At 43.9% G+C, this 22,091-nt stretch overlaps 1 protein-coding gene across 2 annotated transcripts in view; it reads right to left on the bottom strand.

Annotated features, from left to right (window-relative positions):
* Positions 1–22,091, bottom strand: part of LARGE1 (LARGE xylosyl- and glucuronyltransferase 1) — a 693,833-nt gene that overhangs the window by 347,804 nt on the left and 323,938 nt on the right. For both annotated transcript variants that reach the window (XM_003405322.4, XM_023539269.2), the window contains exons 4-5: positions 13,872–13,954; positions 1,327–1,450 (exon numbers count right to left, since the gene is read on the bottom strand). In XM_003405322.4, the coding sequence (XP_003405370.1) occupies positions 1,327–1,450; positions 13,872–13,954 (207 nt within the window). The remainder of the gene's footprint in view (positions 1–1,326; positions 1,451–13,871; positions 13,955–22,091) is intronic.

Here is a 22,091-nt window from a genome sequence, read left to right as displayed (position 1 = left end):
AGCAAAGGCAAAGGAAGAACACCAAGGTCACACGACAACTAAGAACCCAAGAGACAGAAAGGGCCACTTGAACCAGAGACCTACAATATCCTGAGACCAGAAGAACAAGTTGGTGCCCAGCCACAATCGATGTCTGCCCTGTCAGGGAGCACAAGAGACAACTCCTGAGGGAGCAGGAGACCAATGGGATACAGACCCCAAATTCTCATTAAAAGACCACACCTAATGGTATGATTGCGACTAGAGGAATCCCAGAGACAATGCTCCCCAGAACTTCTGATGGCACAGGACAGGAACCAACCCCGAAGACAAATCATCAGGCATGAAAAGGACTGGTCAGTGGGGGGGAGAGAGATACTGATGAAGAGTGAGCTAATTAAATCAGGTGGACACGGGAGAGTGTGTTGGCAACTCTTGACTGGAGGGGGGATGGGAAGATAGAGAGAGAGGGAAGAAGGTAAAATTGGCACGAAACGAGAGACTGTAAGGGCTGACTCAATAGGGGGAGAGCAAGTGGGAAAAGGGAGTAAGATGTATGTAAACCTACATGTGACAGACTGATTGGAATGGTAAATGTTCACTTGAAGCTTAATAAAAATTTTTAAAAAAAAAAAAGCATATATTCTGCCGTTTGAGCCACTTTATTGCCCCATGACCAGCTGTCATCATGTCGATACTGACTCATGGCGGCCCCATGTGTGCAGAGTAGAACTGCTCCATAGGGTTTTCAAGGCTGTGACCATTAGGAAGATCACCAGGCCTTTCTTCCAAGGTGCCTCTGGGTGGGTTCAAACCATCAACCTTTCAGTTAGTAGTCAAGTGCTTAACAATTTGTGCTGTCCAGTAACTCCATTACCCCCATAAGTTTGATATTACAACCATCTTTGTGCAGATGAGAAAGCTGAGGACCAGAAAAGGTAGGCAATTTGCTTTGTGTTTCAAGACCAGTAAATGACAATACACAAATTCAAAGCAGGTCTATCAAACTTAGAGTTCAGCATTTACCTTATTGGGTGACAGAATTCTCTACGTAACAGGTACAAAAAAATCTCTCTCTCATATGTACAAGGCCAATGGCCTCCAGCATCTATGGAAAGCCTTGGTGGCCAGAACTGCACAGACCAAAATGGATTCTGTGCCAGTAAAGTGGTTAATTTAATGCTTTTGATAATAAAATCAGGTTCAGCTGGCAAACAACCTTGGTTATATACTGGACATTTTTAAGTTGGGACTGAGAGTTCTATCATTGCTACAGTCTACTAAACCACATGTAAGAAGAACTTCCAGGCTGGGAGACCAGGGAGGCATCTCCTTCTCCACTCATACCTTGAGCTCATCTGCGTTGTAGAAGTCAACACGCACGGCAGGCACCATCCACGTCTGGAAGAGCGTGGCCAGGATCTGCTCCGCGATGGTGTCGGCAATGAGGTGGAAGTGCAGAGGGTTCCGCCTGTGGGAATTGAGAAGAAGAAGAGTGAGGAGGCGGAGGTAAGGCAGCTAAAATCCAGCAGTAAAAACACAGGTGATCCTTAACAACCCACGAGGTGTGGCTGGTTTCTAACAGCAACTGTGGAAGTCCATCAGGCACCTGACCAAACCAGTGCTTACTGATGAGGATGTAAGAGCTGAGAGGAGAAGACATTTCTCTCTATATGACCGTTTCATGGACGTGGCGGCCAAAGAAAAGACAGGACAAAACAGTTGTGATACCCAGCTCAAGCAAACCACTGTACCTTTCATTAGGGTATGTGTGCTTCCAAAGGAAACCCTGGTGCCATAGTGGTTAAGTGCTATGACTGCTAACCAAAAGGTCAGCAGCTCAAATCCACCAGGTGCTCCTTGGAAACTCTACAGGGCAGTTCTACTCTGTCCTGTAGGATCACCATGAGTCGGAATCGATTCGACGGCAGCGGGTTTTGGTTTGGTGCTTCCAAAATTCCTAAATAGAGCATGCTGTAACAACCTGGCCAATCCCTTATAACTGCCACTTGAGCATATCCGCATTAATGCAGAACACAGCAGCAGAGAGCAAAGTCTTTAGCCTGGATGTATGCAGTTAGTAAGATGCATCTTGCACAATACAGTGCTAAGTTCTGTTTTCTCATGTTCCTCTCCAAAGGGAAACCACACAAGAAAGATGAAGTTGTCTGGGGCTCCCGTCATTGAATATCAGCTCATCCTCACTCTTAATATTTCCACTGCTTTCATTCATTCAACCTCAGTCCAGCAGCCTTAATGAGGTAGTACTCAAATAAAAAACGCATTATACAGTGTGAAAGAGCAATGCTTCGGAATTCCAATCAAAACGGGTTCAAATGCCAGTTCTGGCAGGTTGCTGACATGGTCCCAGCAATCGACACAGGCTGGCCAGCAGCTGCCCTCCTGTGAGACTCGCGGTACCATCACAAGAAAGCAGTTCCTGTAAACTGCACCTTTCAGCATCCTTCTCTATGGGCCGTAGTAAAAACACCTGGAAACAGCCTAAAGCACTTTGCTTGGAGCCTCAGTGTAAGTCACAATTGTCTCCTGAGCTTTGCACTAGTAAATCCAACTGCCAACCAGAGGGTCCTACCAGAGACCCCGTGAAACCAAGAAGGTCCAGTTACAATTCTCATAACATCACCAAGTTACCAGTTATCAGCGGAGCGTTTGTGCCGCACATGTCTCTTCTCTAGAATGTAAGCTCCATGGGGACAGGGACTTTGTCATTCACTGCTGTGTCCGAGCATCCAGAACAACGCCCGGCATATTAAGTAAGTGCTCCCATTTGCTCTGAATGGTTACATGGGTGAGTAACTAAACCAGTTTTTGAAAGAGAAATCATTTTGCCCTCTCCTGGCGCCTGACATGTCCTTCCTGAAATTCCTGGCTGAGTTAACTGCATCATTCATCCAACTGTATAAGCTAGAAACATGAGCATCACCTGGGCTCTCTCCTCATCCACTTTCCCCAAATGCAATCGATTGCCAAGTCCCGGCAGGCAGCCTAGTCTAATGGTCAGACTGGTTATACCTTCTTTTGGTTCTATCACAAATTGTCGACGCGACCTTGCGCAAGTTCCTTAATGCCTGAGTCTCAGTTTCTGAATCTATAAAATGGGGATGAAAACAACAGATCCTATCTCATAGTTACGGTCAGAATGACTGAGTTAAAATATATGAAGCACTTAGAACAGTGTCTGGCAGGTAGTAAGGACTTAATAAATGTTAGCTATAATTTTTTTTATAATTATGTCTAAATTCACCAGCCACGTCTTGGAAACTCTATGGGGCAGTTCTATTTTGTCCTATAGGATCGCTATGAGTCACAATTGACTCTATGGCAATGAGTTTCTGGGCTTTTTTCAACCGTCAGTGATTTCTGATGGCTATGTTCACCCCTTCCCTCCCTGCCTCTGAGCTCGTTCTCTTCAATATATATCCGCCATCCTATAATTCCTGTGATCTCTCCAAAATAATCACACAATTCCCTGCACACCGTACAAGGTGAAAAGTTCAGCCTCCTGCATGGAGCTAACGGGACCTGTGATGATCTCACTCCATATACCCTCCAAGCTCATGTCTTCCCACTCCCTCCTCAAACCTGCATTCTCTTTCCCAGCCCTTCACAGGACTGACTCCTGCTTAGCCTTCAGGATGGCTCCACTGCCACCACAGCTGAGTGGTCCTGTCTCCCTCCTCCATCACTCTCTTAGTCAATCTGTTATTTGTCTGTCCGTCCCCGTCTCCTCTCCTCTAGCTTGTGAGCTATCTACAGCACGGTTTCTCCAGTTTCACAAAGCACCTACTGGCGCATTCACTGCTCTATCCCCAGGGCGTACAACAGTGCCTGGCCATGGCTGTAGCTCTGGGGATTGGCTGTACTCTCCGGCAGGCTTGTCTCCACGCTGTCACCTCTTCTTGGACCATTTACTTGGTGCCTGGATAACCGCTTCTGGCCTTCAGTTCTCAGTTTAGACACCAGGCCTTCAAGGAAACCATTTCACTGGGTTGGGTGCCCTTCTTATAGCTGAACTACCCTCCCACTGAATTTTTAGCTCAGTATTAACCCCACTGGGTTGGACTGCAATGATCTACTTACTGACTATTCACTTGTCTGTCCTCTGCTAGATGATGTTTTGTCATCAGGAGCTGTATTTTGTTAATAATCTTGTCTCTAGATTTTTGCACTGTATGTGTATCTGCACCCAGTAATTGTTTATTGAAAGAATAAATAAATGGACAAGCGAATAACTATTCAAAGAAATCTAAATGTCCCCACAGTTTGACACAATTACCAGGAACCCAGTGCCAGAGATGCTTAAAATTCTTCAAAAGCCCACAGCAATGACTGAATGTTCTCTCCAAAATCTGCTCTCCCATTTTTCTTTAGTACTAGAAATATGGATATAGCCAGAAAAGAGACCAAATTTTCCCAGCCTCCTTTGCAGATAGGCATGGCCATGTGACCAAGTTCTGGCCAATGTGGAAGTACAAATTGATTCCTGGGAACAGCGTGCTATTCTGCCTCCGGGTGGAGCTTAGGTATCTCACTGTCAAAAGCCTGCTGCTGTTGAATGGATTCTGACTCATAGCGACCCTACAGGACAGAGTAGAACTGCCCCACAGAGTTTCCAAGGAGCACCTGGTGGATTTTAATAGCCAACCTTTTGGTTAGCAGCCATAGCACTTAACTACTACGCCACCAGAGCTTCACTGCAGGGATAGAATAAACTAGGGGCGGAGGCTAGAATGATTCACGTGGTAATGGATAAGAGAAAGCCCAATGTGGCCACAGAGGAAAGAACACTCTGCAATTCAGGAATAACAGGCATAAGGTGGTATTTCATTTTCCATATGCATGACTTTTGAATCATGTTTCTCAATTGGTTCCTAACTCTAAAACCAAAAAAACCAAACCCCTTACTGTCGAGTTGATTCCGACTCACAGCAACCCTATAGGACAGAATAGAACTGTCCCATAGGGTTTGCAAGGAGTGGCTGGTGGATTCCAGCTGCCAACCTTTTTTGGTTAGCAGCCAAGCTCTTAACCACTGTGCCACCAGGATTCCTTCCTAACTGTGGAGGTTAAGAAATAGTTTTAATGAAAAAAAAAAAAAAAAAAAAAACTCCAAAACAACAACAACAACAAAAAAAACCTAACCCAAAACCAAAACCAAAAGTTTCTGTCCAGTGGATTCCAAGGGATGGTGACCCCACACATGTCTGCGTAGAACTGCGTTCCACAAGGTTTTCAATGGACGATTTTTCAGAAGTAAATCATCAGTTCTTTCTTGAGAGATATCTCTGGTTGGATTTGAACCGCCAACCTTTTGGTTGGCAGCAAGCACTTTAACCCTTTGTACCACTTACACTTAGATTCTAGTTTTAATGATGGGCCCTGCAAATGCCAACATCATTCAAAGGCTATGAGTCCATGTCCTATTCTCTTTTTGTTCAAAGGGAGATTAGCAAGAGTTAGGCTGATGTTAAAGACAGGTATACACCAAAGTGAATTTTACAGACTGAAGATAATAAGAATTCATTCAGAAGAATCACAAAGGGAATAATTTCCTCACTATATGATTCAAGATTATTTAATTTTACATCAGTATAACAGCTCAAATAGTCTTTCATACAAGGCACCAGTAATAGATTTATTTGGGAGCACAGCTTTAGACCCATGAGAAAAGGCTGGCCTGGGTCTTAAGACAACGAGTCCACACAGCTTGCCTGGGTTACAGCAACACAGACATTGCTACAGACATTAAGCGCGTTCTGTGGACAGATCAGACCGCACTTCTTCACTAAAGAATGAAGCGAGCGTGTGCTTCATCTTCAGCGGAGCCTGCAGCCTTCACTCTTAATGAGCAACGTTCCTGCTGCCTCTGGTTTCCTTAACTGCTCCCCTGTTCCAGGATGGGATGCAATAAATATGGTAATACAAAAAGGCAATGATGATTAAGCCACAGCTTCCTTCTTTGCTTGCCTTTCTTATTTTTTCAGGAACGTGCCAGAGAGCTTAGAAGCTCTGTTTTTATTAAAATGCACAGGGACATCTGAGCCGAAATAATCCTTAATTATTAAGTTTACAAAGGAATGGCAATTTTAGGAGAAGAGTCTGTGACAGCAACTTGAACACTCACTGAGCCTATTACACTTTGAGATTTAACAGAGCTCATTTCTGAACAACACAGCAGCCAGAATGGGGGCTTTTCAGCGTGAGTTCTTGGTTTCAGAGACTGAGTGGCCTTGGTAATATGGGGAGCTTCAAGGACAAGGTAGTCTCATGTCACAAAAGCTTTCTGTGAGAGGACAACAGACCAACTTTCCAGAAAATCAAAAGGCCTCATGGACTCTTGGGTTTGGCAGAGCCAAGGTTGAATCCCAGGGCCAACACTTGGTCACCTTTGACCTTGGACAAGCTATTTAACCTCTGAGAGCCTTGGTTTCCTCATCCCTCTGTGAGTATGCTGGCACTGACTATACCAGCTTGGGATGAAATTCAAATGTGACAGCATATGTGAAGCTTAACATCTGAGCCATGCTCATTAGGTCTTTTTAGTTTTACATTCATGAGCATGGCCACATAGCATAGCTCGCTTTCTGTTCAAATGTATTTTGAACAGGTATTACCTGTCCCAAGGTTGTGCAAATGGTTAATGTGCTTGGCTGCTAACTGAAAGGTTGGCAGTTCAAGTCCACCCTGGGGTGCCTTGGTAGAAAGGCCTGGCAATCTATGTCCAAAAAAACCAGCCACTGAAAATCCTGTGGAGCGCAGTTCTACTCTGACACACACGGGGTCACCATGAGTCAGAGTCAACTTGACAGCAACTATAAATTACTTGCCCATGTTATTTTTTTCTCAAGTCCTACTAGAACATTGGTGTCCAGGCATTTAAAACCCTTTTTCTTACTTCACTTTTACTCTATGCTCAGCACCTCAAAAATAATACACCCAGGGGGATGATGATCATTATGGAGATAGTGGTAATGATCACAATGTCTACATGGTCACCCAGTATGACAGTTAGAAATAAAAATACCAGACCAAGCCAAATCCATTGCCGTTGAACTGATCCCAACTCATAGCTACCCTATGGGACAGAATAGAACCAGTGGGGTCACTAGGGGAGTGCAGGGGATGCAGCCAATACTGGGTGGCATCGTCAGAGGGGGTGACATCAAAATGACTGTCTATAAAACTTTTGTGCAGTTTTTCAGCAGAAACGTATTACATTTTAATAAAAATATCCCTGTAGTTAGTTGTAACAACAACAACATTTTTCGTAAGCCCGGCTTACATGTATCAATATACCTACAAGGCTAAAACTCTCCGCTAACTTACTTTTTGAACTCTCTAATGCACTCCAGGTAGAGCTGTCATTATTACTCAGTTACGATGACCCTTCGAATCACATGGTTTGTCTGCGTGTGCTACAAGCACGCACTGTAGTTTTCATGGCTGCTGGTGTTTTTATGATCACTGATTTGGTCAAATTTTCTGGCGTTTTAACTACAATACTGTGGTACTTAGTATCTGTGAACCCATATCAAGAACTTTTTTGAGAATGAAGTAGTAATTAAAGGAAAAGAAGGAGAAAAAAAAAAAAAAAAGACTTCCGCTCAGTTACTAACAATGTTGTTAACTAATAATGTTGTAATTCAATGTAGAAAGATTTTACAGGATGATTTTGTTGCTAATATTTATATAATCTAAGAAATATTACATTTAAGCAATCCACAACTATACTTATCACACACTGTTCTATGATTAGAATTGATAATAAACATTGCTAAGGATTCTGTATGGGCTGGTATGGGAGGAGGACCATGCGGGGCAGGGGGTGACACCATCAGTTACTGCACTGGGTGACATCAACCCTAGTGACGCCACTGAGTAGAACTGCCCCCTAGTTTCCAAGGCTATAAATCTTTATGGAAGCAGACCGCCACATCTTTCTCCCATGGAGCAACTGGTAGATTCGAACTGCTGACGTTTCAGTTAGCATCCAAGCACTTAACCACTGCGCCACCAGGGTGCCTTAAAAATAAAAATAATGGTATTGAAAATGGTAACTTCTTTATTGTCTTAGAGTGGTTAAGTGCTCAGACTCTGAAGCCAGACTGACTGAGCTCAAACTCAGATCTGCCCACCCTTTCTGTGTGAACTTGTGCCATGACTGAAACTCTTGTTCTTCAGTTTCATCATCTGTAAAATGGGAATAATAATCACACCCCCCTCATGGAGGTGTCATGAAGGTTACATGCATTAATACCCAAAAAGCACTTGGAACAGAGTCCTCAAAAGCACTTAGCCTGGCGCAGAGTAAGCTATTGTCGAGTTGGCCCCGAACTCACAGAGACCCCACATACAACAGAATAAAATGTTGCCCAGGCCTGCTCCCTCTGCACGATCAGTTGCAGGCCAGACCACTATGATCTGCAGGGTTTTACTGGCTGATTCCCAGAAGTAAATCATCAACCCTTTTTCCCTAGTCCATCTTACTACAGAAGCTCCTTTGAAACCTGCTTATCATCCTCACGACACAAAGCCTGCAGTGACAGACGGGTGGTGGCTGCGTATGAGGTGCACTGGTTGGGAATCGAACCCAGGTCTCCCGCATGGAAGGTGGGAAGTTTACCACTGAACCGTCAACGTCCCCCAGAGACATTAGTACTTCTTAAATAAATAAAAATTCAAAAAAGTTTTACAAATAGTTTCTCTTTTGATATCCACAACAATGCTCTATGGTGGGCTGGGGAAGAGGACTCATGGCAAGCACAGTGGCTTGCTGAGGGTCCCATCCAGCTAGTAAGCAGCAAGGCCAGAAGGAGGGCCCAAGGCCGTCAGTTTGTTTTATTCAAAATCCTGTGCTCCCCTCACAACCTAGAAACTGCTTCTATAATATAAGCCTGAATAAGCGATAAGACGATTAGACGCAGATACTGCTCACACATATGCTATTTAATCCACCAGGATTTTCAGTGGCGTAAATGAAATGCAAAAACAAAACACGACAAAAGGACTGGTCGATACGTAAAGTAAGGGAAGTAACCAAGCTTCTTCCTGCAAACAGGGCTGTGGAGTGTAAGTAGATCATGCCAGCAAACCTTATCAAATTTTTACAAGCTGGTCCACCTTCCTGCCCAAGAGGTAACACTTAGTTACTAAACAAACATTTTTTTCTTGCTCACTAAGAACACTGTTTCTTTGAAGAGCAGCCATATTTTCCAGGTTATTTGCAATGGAGATTGCAGTTACGGGTATCCCCCCAGTTTTTCTTTGAATATCCTTCCATCTAGGTAACACGGACATCTATGATGTTATTTTCTACTAGGTACACCTTTACTCACATAAAATTTGTATATAGTATTTTCCAAGTAAATCATTACTTTTCTTGTTTATTATAAAGGTTGCAAAATGTGATGACCCAAAACAAACCTGTTCAGAGAAAATAAGAGCAAAAATAAGAGCACCACCACCACAACACAACATGCAAACAATTCCATTGTTACGTATTTTCTATTAGTCTTTCACATCTTTGTGTTTTGATCATGCATATATGTATCTGGAAACCCTGGTGGTGCTACAGCTGCTAACCAAAACGTCGGCAGTTGGAATATACCAGGTGTTTCTTGGAAACCTTATGGAGCAGTTCTACTCTGTCCTATAGGGTCGCTATGAGTCGGAATAGACTCAACGGCAATAGGTTTGGTTTTTTTCTGGTTTTACACATGTATCTGTATATGTGTGATACACACATCAATGTGTTTATATATTGGCATTCATATTACACATACATTTTTGACCACCACCAGGCTGTCAGTTTGTTAGGCTATGGTGTCATGCACGTTGCTATGATGCCGGAAGATATGCAACTGGTATTTCAAATACCAACAAGGTCATCCCTGGTGGACAAGTTTCAGCAGGGCTTCCAGACTAACAAGGACTAGGAAGAAAGGCCTGGCAATCTACTTCTGAAAGTTAATGAAAACCCTATGGATCATAATATTGTCCATTATAGTGCTAGAAGATGAGTCTCCTAGGTTGGAAGGCACTCAAAACACACCATGGCAGCAACAATGGACTTGAGCATACCAACACTTGTGAAGACGGCTCAGGACCGGGCAATCCTTCATTCTGTCGTTATACATGGGGTCACTGTTAGTCGAAGTTGACTCAACAGCAACTAGGACCAACAAACTTTCTGAATTGTGTTGTCCTTTATATCTTAAGCACGGGTCCATGTTATAACATATTTCGAAAAGTACGTGACTTACTATAAGAGGATGCTCCATTATTTATTCTTACTGCTTTAAAGTATTATAGAAATCTTATGACTACAAACTATACTTCATAAAAGTTTTCTCTTTTTTTTTTCTACAGGTAGAGTTATCTTTTTAGGATAGACTCCCTAAAGTTGTCATATAGTAGCAAGGTCACTGGCACCAAAAACCAAAAACCCACTGCCGTCGAGTCGATTCCGACTCATAGCGACCCTATAGGACAGAGTAGAACTCCCCCATAGCGTTTCCAAGGAGCGCCTGGTGGATTCAAACTGTTGACCTTCTGGTTAGCAGCCGCTGCACTTAACCACTTTGCCACCAGGGTTTCCAAACTCTGGAAATTCTTTCCAAAATGTTACAGCAATTTTTAGCGCTGGTATCAGTGTATAAGTGTGCCCATACCACTCTTACCATCTTTTAAACTACAATGTGCCCACTGTCACTAGGCTGCCTGTAGAAATAAAATTGATTTGATGTAACAAGGCAAACCTCAAATAAAAATTTCCTGAAAATCTTGTCTGAAAAAGAAATCTAGTTACTGTAATTAACAGTGAAAGCCAAGAGGAGCATGCTGTACCACTATTATTATATTATTATTTAATGTTAGGAAGGTACTTCATTTGTCAAAGCATTTTATAATCACGTATTAGTTAATCCCCATAACGTGCTTGGGAGGCAATGAAGCTATTTATAGCTGGACTTTCTTAGCAAAAAAGTCTTTCACATGTCCTTTTGTCTTGATGCCTCCACTCATTATCACCAGTATTTCAATTCACAGAATCATTCTCATTTGGAGAATTTTCAGGGATGGGAGGGACTTCAGAGGTCATTTGGTGCAAGCCATCTAAGAAGATCAAGCAGTCGCTGAAGCCAGGTGCAGAATTTCCGTGACACACACGAGGAAACTGCTTTCTTCTCAGATCCCCAGGCATCCATGGAAGAGTGGCGTGCCATCAGCAGCGATAATAATACTAGAGCTATTTTTAAATTCACCATCTTTGTGTTACACTGTTACTTGTAGGAGTAAAGGTTTATACTCAAGAGTCTTACAATTTCAACAACTACTGAAACGATTTGATTTGTAGCTGAAGCAACTGCAATAATATTTACGTCCAGCGACGCCACCCAAAGTTTTTATGACCTGAAAACTTGCCGTAATTGAAAAAACAGAATAATTGAATATCTGTAATCATGCAAATAACCATTTCTAAAAAGTGGGCTTTTTGTTTCTGTTAGGGCGGAACCCAAGTTCTTTAGCAGAGACAAGGAATAAATACATAAAAGGCTGAGAACCACTCAATGAATTCAATGCCTCATCGACAAAATACCTGGTTTCAAGCAGCGGAGAATGACTGCAGAACCACAGAAAGGCTCAACAATTGTACAGAAGCTATGACAGTGTGAGAAGGGCATCTCACCTACCGGCAGAGGAGCTGGGGTCAAACCCTACTCAGCCCCCCATTATTCGGTACCCCCATTTCCTTCAGATGCGCAGCTGAACTTGCAATTTCAACTGGGCTGAGCTATTGGAGGGGGGGGACCAACAGCCCCTCTCACTAGCTGGCATTGCTTTATATTTGTTTCTCACTTTGTCTACACCCCTTTCCCGCTCCCAGAGGGCAGTGAAGTTGATGTTCTACAAGCTCACCACATAAGACAGCCCAGCAAAAGATCCACCCCCTTCCTTTGTTTATGTTTAAGGGCAGCAGAACAATTAGGAAAAAGACAGGGATAAGGGCTATGTAACAAGGAGGCTGTAATCAATGTCATTCAATTGTGCAAGTACAAACTTTTGAATTGACGAAGTTTGTGTGTGGGGGGCGTGTGTGTGTATTTGCACTACAAGGGGGGAAACAAAACAAAAAAAAAAAGAACCACTGAGGGGAGAGTTTAGTCGAAAGAGTAGACCTAATAAATAAATGTCTTATACCAAATAAGTACTGGAGTAAAATAGCTCACGGCAAAATCTAACTGATACAGGAACTTAAGTCTAAACAGTAAAAATAAAAACGATCCTCTGAAAATCATCTACACAGTGGCGGGGAGCCCTGGTGGTACAGTGGTCAAGAGCTCAGCCGCTAACCAAATGTTTGGCAGTTCCTTCAACTCGACGCCACTGGGGTTTTTTAAGCCACCAGTAGCTCCTTAGAAACCCTATGGGGCAGTTCTACTCTGTCCTGTAGGGTCACTACGAGTCGGAATCCACTCGACAGCAATGTGGAACAGAAGACAGTGTGGCATAAATGTGAAACCGAACTAAATATGCACTGGACATATTAGCTAACTGGTTAAATACATCATCCTTAAAAAACATAAACAAAAAAAAACAAACCCGATGCCACCGAGTCGACTCGACTCATAGTGACCCTATAGGACAGAGTAGAACTGCCCCATAGAATCTCCAAGGAGCACCTGGTGGATTCGAACTGCCGACCTTTTGGTTAGCAGCTGTAGCACTTAACCACTATGCCACCAGGGTTCTCAAATTATCCTTAGGTTATTTATTAATGGCATCTTCCAGATTCACTTGTTAAACATGTATTGAGCAAGAAATACCAGGTATTTTGCTCTGATACAGGGAAGAAAGACAAACAAGGCACGGTCTATAACCTCAGAGGGCCCAAATTCTACTAAGGGAGACACACACTGAATAGATAACTAAAACACCAAAACCAAACGAGTTGCCATCAATTCCGACTCATGGTGACTCCTTATGTTTCAGAGTAGAACTGTGCTCCATAGGGTTTCAATGACTGTTTCTACCATGGACAGTTTGGATCCAGGTGTAGAATTTTACAATTATTGCTGTTAAGTTGAACTTTGACAGCTATCATGACTGCTCCAGCTTCTAAGAACCTTCTGGATCCTGACTTGGTCATCCAATTCATTTCCATACTGCTGGTTACAGCTGAAGACAGGCTTCATCCCAACTCCTGGTAAGAATGTTAGAGAATGAGCCAAGGGCACTGGCTGGCATGATGGACTAAATTCTGGTTATTAGCTGAGTATGTCTGGTATCAATCAAAATAGTGAGGGGATGGAAGAAAATCCCAGGAGACAATAGAAGCAAACAGCAAGAGTTTAACTTGGGCAAGAGATAAGAGAGATGTTGAAACTTCCAGGTGGAAGAAGAATCCATCCTTTGTACGGATTCCATGGGCATTCCGCTAGGGCCATTTCCATCTCCACCTTGGAAAATTTTCATGTAATATAAAGCAGGACTTCTAAAGGCCAGGAATGTGCAGAGGTGGGATGGCCACATTGGAATACGGTGAGCAGCTGATTGACAGGCACGTGTAAGCGGAGAGGACCAGTGACCACCAGGCAGGGGAAGCAGATTAGGAAATTTAAGCACCAAATTGGGGGTGTCCCTGAAGGTCCTGATAGGTCCGAGAGCTACAATTTTAAACACTGCAAGATATCACCTAATCGCTGCTGTGAAACACTAACACAATAATCTTCCCAGGGTTTCAGACAAAAATTACATTTTTGTAGCAGTGTAAATGACTGATGAGAAATTTGGCTATTATTTAACCCTTCCCCAAGGAAATATGTAGGCGGTCAGTCACATACCTGCCTGCAGAGTACAAAAATTGTTCTTACCTATGAAACAAGACGGACTTGACCAAGGTGACGACATCACGGCTGGCATTGTACCCTGCGCAGACAATAGCAACGTGGATTGTCTGGGAAGAAAAGAAAATGGAGAGAGCAGTTAGGCAGACAGAAGGCGGCCTTCCTTGTGTTTTGTCCCTAACCAAAGAAGAAAAATTGCCCTTATTTCTTGTTGGGATCATTAGAAAACAAAGGGCACTGTCTGCAGCTGTGGAGAATAACTTGAGACAGCTTTATTGAGGCCTTTTTAATCAGTTTATGGAGCTATTATCATTTGGAAACCATTAAGACCCTTTTCAATTACATTTTTGGGATGAGAGAAATGGTGATTGGCTCAAACAGGCAAACAGTGCATCTCCTACCCTCAAGCTGGGAGATGGTGACAGCTGATAACAAGAGAGTACAAAGAAATATGTTCTGAACAATGAAATGGCAATCAGGGCTCTCACACAGAGAAGTTATGGCTCAGAGTTTGTGAAACATTCACACAAGATGTCTTAGATTAGGGCCAAAACTTACAACAGGGCAAAGGGACCAATGAACACCTATGGGTCCCATCTGGAATATCACTGAAAAAATAGTAGACTGTTAGGATCAAAAGATACCGTAGAGGTCATCTGCTCAGCTATGCCGCCAAAAACCTGGGCTCCTGACGTGAGTCTTGGCTCTGCCCTTTAACACAGTGACCCTGGAAAAGCTGCAACCTAAGTGCTGTGACACACGTCTTTCAGAATGACTGCATGAAGTATGTGAGGTGACAAGTGCCAAGGGAGGAATACGGTGCTTGGCCCACTGCATTCCAACGATAGCAAAAAATGTTCTCAGGACGACAGCTTCTCAAATGGGGTCTCTTGGTGTGCCATGAATGAATTATAGGTGTCAAAGATACTCATCTCCTCAAGTCCTCAAGGCACCTGGCAGGGCTAGGGCAGCTGGAACACTCAGGTTTGGTTATCCTTGTTGTAAACAACCTTTTCCATCTACCTCCTTGTTCCATACAAACACCATTCTCTACGGGTATAAAATGTTCTCATGAGATGTCTCAGATTATGATAGGTTCTTCAGTGGCACCAGTGGACTGTGTTCGACTATCAACCTAAAGGTTGGCAGTTTGGAAATGCATCCAGCAGCCGTGGAAGAAAGGCCTGGCAATTTGCTTCTGTAAAGACTCAAAACCCCAAACCCACTGTGGTCAAGTCGATTTCGACTCAGAGCGACCCTCTAGGACAGAGTAGAAGTACCCCACAGGGTTTCCGAGGCTGTAAATCTTCATGAAAGTGGACTGCCACATCTTTCTCCCACAGAGCAGCTCAGGGGAGGCGGGTCTAACTGCAAAGATTACAGCCAGGAGAGAGGCTCACTATTCCTGTCTCCTGGGTTCTAACACCACCTTCTCTCAGTCTAACGTGGGCATATCTTAATTTCTCCACCTGTAAAATGAAGACACCACCACTTATCTTTGGATTACAACTCCAGAAGACTCAGGATGAAAGATCATGATGTGCACCCAACTGCCACTCTCTCAGTCATGAAGGAAATGAACAGTAAAATGCCGGCAAGTAGGAGACATAACCAGGAATGGTACCAGGATGGGTAAACACACGCTGACTCAGGCTCTTCTGAACCACAAATATTTAAACATGCAGCCTCGGAGATATTAAACTTCGTCTTGGCTTCAGGGTTCAGGGACTTTTCTAAATGGGCCCATTAAATGCAAGCACAAGTGCGCACATTCTCAAACACTTTACATAATTTTCCAATCTCTTTACTTTCATCCAATACACCTGCCACTATGAATAAATTCATCACCTGAAGCCGTATCAGCAGGGCCCTGCTACTCCAGGAAAGCAGAAGATTGGAGTGTTAGTGAATACATTCTTGGGGTTTTGGGTAATCCAAACTGTTGTGGGTATAGAAGTGAACAATGGGAGTGGGGCAAGGTGGGGGTTGGGGAGTAAGGAACAGAGATGCATGTTCCTCGAAAGAGCAGGATCACAAAAATCTTGTCACGGTAACTTCAGGTTTTGAGGCTATGAAGTCCAGGTGTTCAAGTTTCTCAATATGGCGGATTATTAAAGATGGTTGTGAGGACTGGGACATGTTCCCACTGGGTGGGGTATGACAATCAGATGCTGCCCCCTGTGATCTGAGACTGCCTCCCTACACTTGGCAATGGTAGATGTAATACTCGCCTTTATGTGAGACATATCCTGGATGGAAGGTGGGCTGGTGTTCTCATTTGACCCTAAAGATTCACTCTCTACTCTTCTCCAACTTGCTCTGAGTCCCAGAGGTTGACCTTTCTGGACAGAACTAACTGGCTCTTGTCTGTCTTGTTTCTGGTTGAGTTTGGTCAACAGGAGGCACCAGGAGGAGACTGGTGGGCAGGGGGAAAGAGAAGTCTGCTTTCCCCGCTCCTGCCACGGTCTCTCCCACAATTCCAGTTCTGCTGACTTCTGTTACCCTCCTGCTCCTTCAGATCCAGGGGATGCAATGATTCCCCTGGCTGCTTCCCCTCAACCCTGATCATGCCTTTGGCTCTCCATTAAATCCTTTTGACCCCTGAGCTCCAACCAATAGTGGGGACTATTCTTCAGCATGTCATTTGTCCTAGGAGTTGGAAAAAAAGTAAGATTTTTAGGCATTCATAGAGACACTGCTGATAACAATTGCTGTAACAAGGCAGGAGAGGCCCAATGCAAAAAAACCTGGGAATTTATAAATTTATTTTTATAGAATAAACATTATATTTAGAATTTTATGTGTACTAATTATGCATTATTTATGTTCTATATCTTCATACACGTTTTAGTTATATACAATGATTTACTTATAATTTAATTATATTTAGTTACATTTATAATTTTGTTGATAAATTTTAAAAAGCTATACAAAGTTCTCATAGTCCTAAGGGGTTGAGGAAACCCTTCCAGCTTTCTGCTCACTGTCTTCATTCTTGATCATAGTGCTGGGCACATCTTGAGTCTCTCCCAACTGCACCTGAAGATACAGGTGAGGTAGCACCACAGCTGTGAACCAGGGTTCATTCCTGTAGCCACTGGGGTCAAGTGAGTGGGCTTTATGTTTAGGTCCTGCAGGAAAGGTTCACGACTTGAGCGTTTTTGGAGTCTCCACTGTGCCAGGCACTGTGCTGGGCTCAGGGGATACAAAGCTAATTAGATAGTTCCTGCCCCTGGGATCAAGAGGCAGAAAGACAGGTAACTGGACCATCCCATCGGAGAGTAGGAAGCACTGCTATGATGGTCAGCTCAGTGTTCCTGCATCCCTGAGCTGCCAGCGTCACCCAGACAGAGAGGATGCAGGGGGAACTGCCAGGAGGAGAGGGCACTTCAAATGGCTGGACTGAGCAACAATCACCCACGACACTCAGGACTAGCTTAGATTTGTAACTATGCTTGCCAGCATCTGTGAGCACCTGAAAAAGAAAGTTTTTTGTGCTCTGCTGCCATACATAAAAAATTTCTGTAGGGCATTTTCTCATATATGGATGCAGGGAAAAAAATGAGCCTTGTCCCAAAGGAAAATGAGACCCAAGCTAAGGGATGGCGGGCAAGTAGTGGCCCTGGCAGAAGTCATCAACACTCTGCCAGCCCTGCTTCTCCCAGCAACCCCATCGACAGTGACTCAGAAGGCTGGTGCTCCCTTTGAGGCTTTCTGCTTTGGGATGCAATTTAGTTACAGCATCCCTTATGAGGTGAGGGAGCTGCAGGATCGAAAAGGGGAAGCCCACCTACACAGAGGCACTGGATATGCTATGAAAAGACGGGCTCAGCCCAGATTCTGGATGGCAGCTTCAAACTAGTGTACTGGGGCAGGGAGGCAAGGCCTCCCAGGGAGGGTTCCGAGGCCTCCTAGAAAATAGACATCATGGCAGCTCACAGCTGGAGGGCAAAGGAGACAGCAGTGAGTCAGGGTCAGAGGCAGTGGAGGGTTAGTGAGAAATGTTCCAGACAAGATGGAAAGACCTGTGTTTGAGTCCCAGCTTCCTGACTTTGGAATAGTCACTGAACATCCCTGAGCCTCACTGTACTCATCTGTAAAATGGAGATAAAAATAGCCACCCTACTGGGTTGTTGTAAAGATTAAACACGTGAATATGAGCAAGCACATCAGTAAGCTGAGGCTTAGTAATGTTCGCAGCCCCTGGGTGCTACAAATGGTATTGCATTTGGCTGCTAACCAAAAGGCTGGAGGTTAGTGTCCACCCAGAGGTGCTTTGGAAGAAAGGCCTAGCGATCTACTGCCAATAATCAGCCATTGAAAACCCTACGGGGTACAGTTCTACTCTGACCCACATGAGGCTGTGAGGTCGCCATGAGTAAGAGTCGACTGGATGGCAATTGTTTTTTTTTTTTTTTTTAAACAGCATAATGAGAAGTTGCTTATCATCTTCTGCTTTAACTTCCTCCACTGTGAAACAGGGAACATACTACTTCTTACCCTCAAGGGTTTGATGACGACACCTAGTAAGTGGCTCTCAAATGCCAGTGTGTGTCAGAATCACCTGCGGGGCTTTTTAAAACAGACTGCTGGGCCCCAACTCCAGAGATTCTGATTCAGGAGGTCTGGGGTAGGGGCCAGGGAGCCCTGGTCAGTAGTGGTTAAAGTGCTCAGCTGCTAACCAAAAGGTCGGTGGTTCGAACCCACCAGCTGCTCTGTAGGAGGCAGTCTACTTCTGTAAAGATTAACAGCCTTGGAAATCCTGTGCAGCAGTTCTACTCTGTCCTATAGGGCTGCTATGAATCGAAATCAACTCAAGGCAGTGGGTTTGATGGTGGGGAAGAAGGGTTACCTGCATCCAGGGGATGCTGATGCTGCTGGTCCAGGGACCACACCTGGAGAACCACTGGTCTCTATAAAGCATGGAGAAGAGTTTCTATAGCAAAGGCTCAACATATCAGCTGTGATTATTTTGAGAGCATATGAGGGGTGTTGTACAGATTTAAAGAACACATCTCCAATACCTCTCAAATGGAGAGCGCCACTTCCCCCCACTTGTCTAAAAGAAGTAAAATGCAGCAACTCTCCTTCCAGCTTCCATCACATCTCTCGAGCCCTTTGAATTGACAAATCTTCCAGGAGTTATAGAAGAAAAAGGCAAAGAGGAGAGAGGACATGGATTGTTACCGTGTACATAAATAACAAAGCGCTGGAAATCAGGAGATCTAGGGACTGGTCCCAGCTCTGCCTCTAGCCCACTGAGTGACCTTGGGCAAACCCACTAACCTATCTGATCCTCAGTGTCTGCTCCTATCAAATGGAGGGTTTGGAATTTCTATATACAGAGTTTTTCTAATATCCAGGGTTTCCTGACGATGGAAGAAACTTCAAGGGGAAGAAACTGAGACACAGCTCAGTTAAGTAACTTGCCACGGTCACATAGCTCAGCTAGTCAGTGGCGAAGCAAGGGCCTGAATTCAGAATCCTGCTGTTAAACCCATAGCACCGTGCTCCAATAAAACACATACAAAATGATTGAAAAAGTGTTCCTCCTGTATCATCTAAAATCATGTTACACACCTCCGGGACACCTCTCCTCTCTCAGGGAGCCCTGATCTAATTCTGACTATTTGCTCTAAATACTGAACCACTGACCCAAAAGGCAGCATTATTTCAACCCTGCAGAAAACAGAAGTGGATGCTCACTGACTGTAATGCAAGGCCAGGCTTCAGGGGCTCCGCAAGCCATGGGGGGAGTCACAGGGATCACAGGGCTTGGTGTGAGGACAGGAAGGGCCAACGCTCCAGGGGGTGAGTCCCAGTGCCTCCTCCACAGTCAGGGCCTCATAAATGCTTGATGAACAACCGTATTCCATACTGCATATTCTTGATTTACAATTAAGGTTGGTTTTCTTGCAAGATAAAACAGGCTGCTATCTGAATGCCACAGAATTAAGAAATGATAAGAGGGCACTGAGACTGACAAGGGTCCATTATTTTTATAAACAGGTATCTTGGCCGACGCCCAAGGTGTCATTACAGAAGAGTTTGAAGAAATACTTGTCATATCGCAGGGAAGTTTCAGAGCAACAACACATGACAGTACAGTCCTTGGTTACGAGACCCTGCACGCTGACAGTGTCAAGACTAGCTTCAGCTGTTGCAATCAAAAAGTGTTGGGAAACAGGAGGCTTCTATTTTGACTCCACTGACTGACATATTCTATTTGCCTCTATGGCTTTTTCAAAAAAAATCTTTAAAGGCATTGAGTGATGGGGGACAGAGGAAGCATACTACTAATGTGTATGAAGCCTGCAAGTCAAGGTAAATGTGCACCCAGAGTGGACCATTTTCAAATATGATGGCAGTAGATCAAGGCTTTCAAAGTCATCTGTGGAAGCTCTTAACATTGAAGCTCTAAATATTGGAGTTGTCAATGATTTCATTTTACTTGGATCCTCAATCAGCACCCATGGAAGGAGCAGTCAAGAAATCAAATGACATATTGCATTGGGCAAGTCTGCTGCAAAAGACCTCTTTCAAGTGTTCAAAAGCAAAGATGTCACTTTGAGGACTAAGGTGCACCTGAGTGAAGCCTCGGTATTTTCAATTGCCTTATATGCATGCAAAAGCTGGACAATGACCAAAGAAGAGTTGCCACCTTTGAATTGTGATGTTAGCTAAGAATACTGAATATACCAAATCTGTCTGGGAAGAAGTACAGCTAGAATGCTCCTTAGAAAGCGAGGATGGGGAGACTTCAACTCACGTACTTTGGACATGTTATCAGGAGGGACCAGTCCCTGGAGAAGGACATCATGCTTAGTAAAATGGAGGATCAGCGAAAAAGAGGAAGGCCTTCAATGAGACGGAATGACACAGAGGCTGCAACAATGGGCTCAAGCATAGCAACAATTGTGAGGATGGTACAGGATGGGCCAGTGTTTCGTTCTGTTGTACACAGGGTCGCTATGAGTTGGAACCAACTCAAAACACCTAACAATAACAAGCTCTGTACAGGACCAGGGGTTCACCACATATAAACTCTATTTTCTAAAGGTCTAAGAAACCCAGAGAAAGAAAAGGAAAGCAAATGAATAGCAATGACAACAAAAAAAGCCTTTTTCCCAGGTACAAGTCAAAAGAGTAAAAACTAAGTTATGTTAACAGTCATGAGGGCAAAGTCTAAATTCCTAAATTGCTGCTTTATCTCTCAAAGACCACACGGATAAAGAGAACCCCATCTGTCATTTATGTTGTGACTTAACTGACTTTGAAGCACTCTCCACTATCTCAGATATGATTTTTTTTTTAATACCCATATTTTTGGGACCTATACCCAGAGAGTCTCCATCAGTAAGTCTGTGTGGGTCTTAAAAAAATAAAGGAATATGTATTTTTAATATGTAATTCTAAAGCACACTCAAATTTGGAAGTCACTCAAGTGGCAGGGAGTGTTCACTGGAGTCCCAATACTGGTTCTCTCTAGTAGCATAACATCACAATGTTAGCAAAGAACAAGGCTTCCTTGAGTAAAATTTGTATTTTCCAGGCTCCTTTGCAGCTAGGTGTAGCCCTGCAACTAAATTCTGCCAATGGGCTCTAAAAGTAACTGATGTGTGAATTTTTTTTTTTTTTTATTGTGATTAAAGTGAAAGTTTACAAATCAAGTCAGTCTCTCAAACAAAATTTATATACAGCTTGCTATGGAAACCCTGATGGCGTAGTGGTTAAGTGCTACAGCTGCTAACCAAAGGGTCAGCAATTCGATCTGCCAGGTGCTCCTTGGAAACTCTACGGGGCTGTTCTACTCCGTTCTATAGGGTCGCTATGAGTTGGAATCGACTCAACGGCACTGGGTTTGGTTTTCGTACTCCGAATTACAGCACACTCCTCTCCACTGTGTATTCCCCGTGTCCATTCAACCAGTTTCTGTCCCCCTCTGCCTTCTCATCTCCCCTCCAGACAGGAGCTGCCCATATTCTCATGTGTCTACTTGAGCCAAGAAGCTCGCTCCTCGTCAGTATCATTTTCTATCTTATAGGCCAGCCCAATTCCTGTCTGAAGAGTTGGCTTTGGGAACGGTACCCGTCTTGGGCTAACAGAAGGTCTGGGGACCATGAATTCTGGGGTCCTGCTAGTCTCAGTTAGACCATTAAGTCTGGTCTTTTTACGAGAATTTGAGGTCTGCATTCCACTGCTCTCCTGCTCCCTCAGGGATTCTTTGTTGTGTTTCCTGTCAGGGCA

Source organism: Loxodonta africana, chromosome 4 (assembly GCF_030014295.1).
Source record: "Loxodonta africana isolate mLoxAfr1 chromosome 4, mLoxAfr1.hap2, whole genome shotgun sequence".
NCBI classification, from domain to species: Eukaryota; Metazoa; Chordata; class Mammalia; order Proboscidea; family Elephantidae; genus Loxodonta; species Loxodonta africana.
The sequence above is the reverse complement of the archived record's forward strand: the minus strand, read 5'-3'. Positions and strand labels throughout refer to the sequence as shown.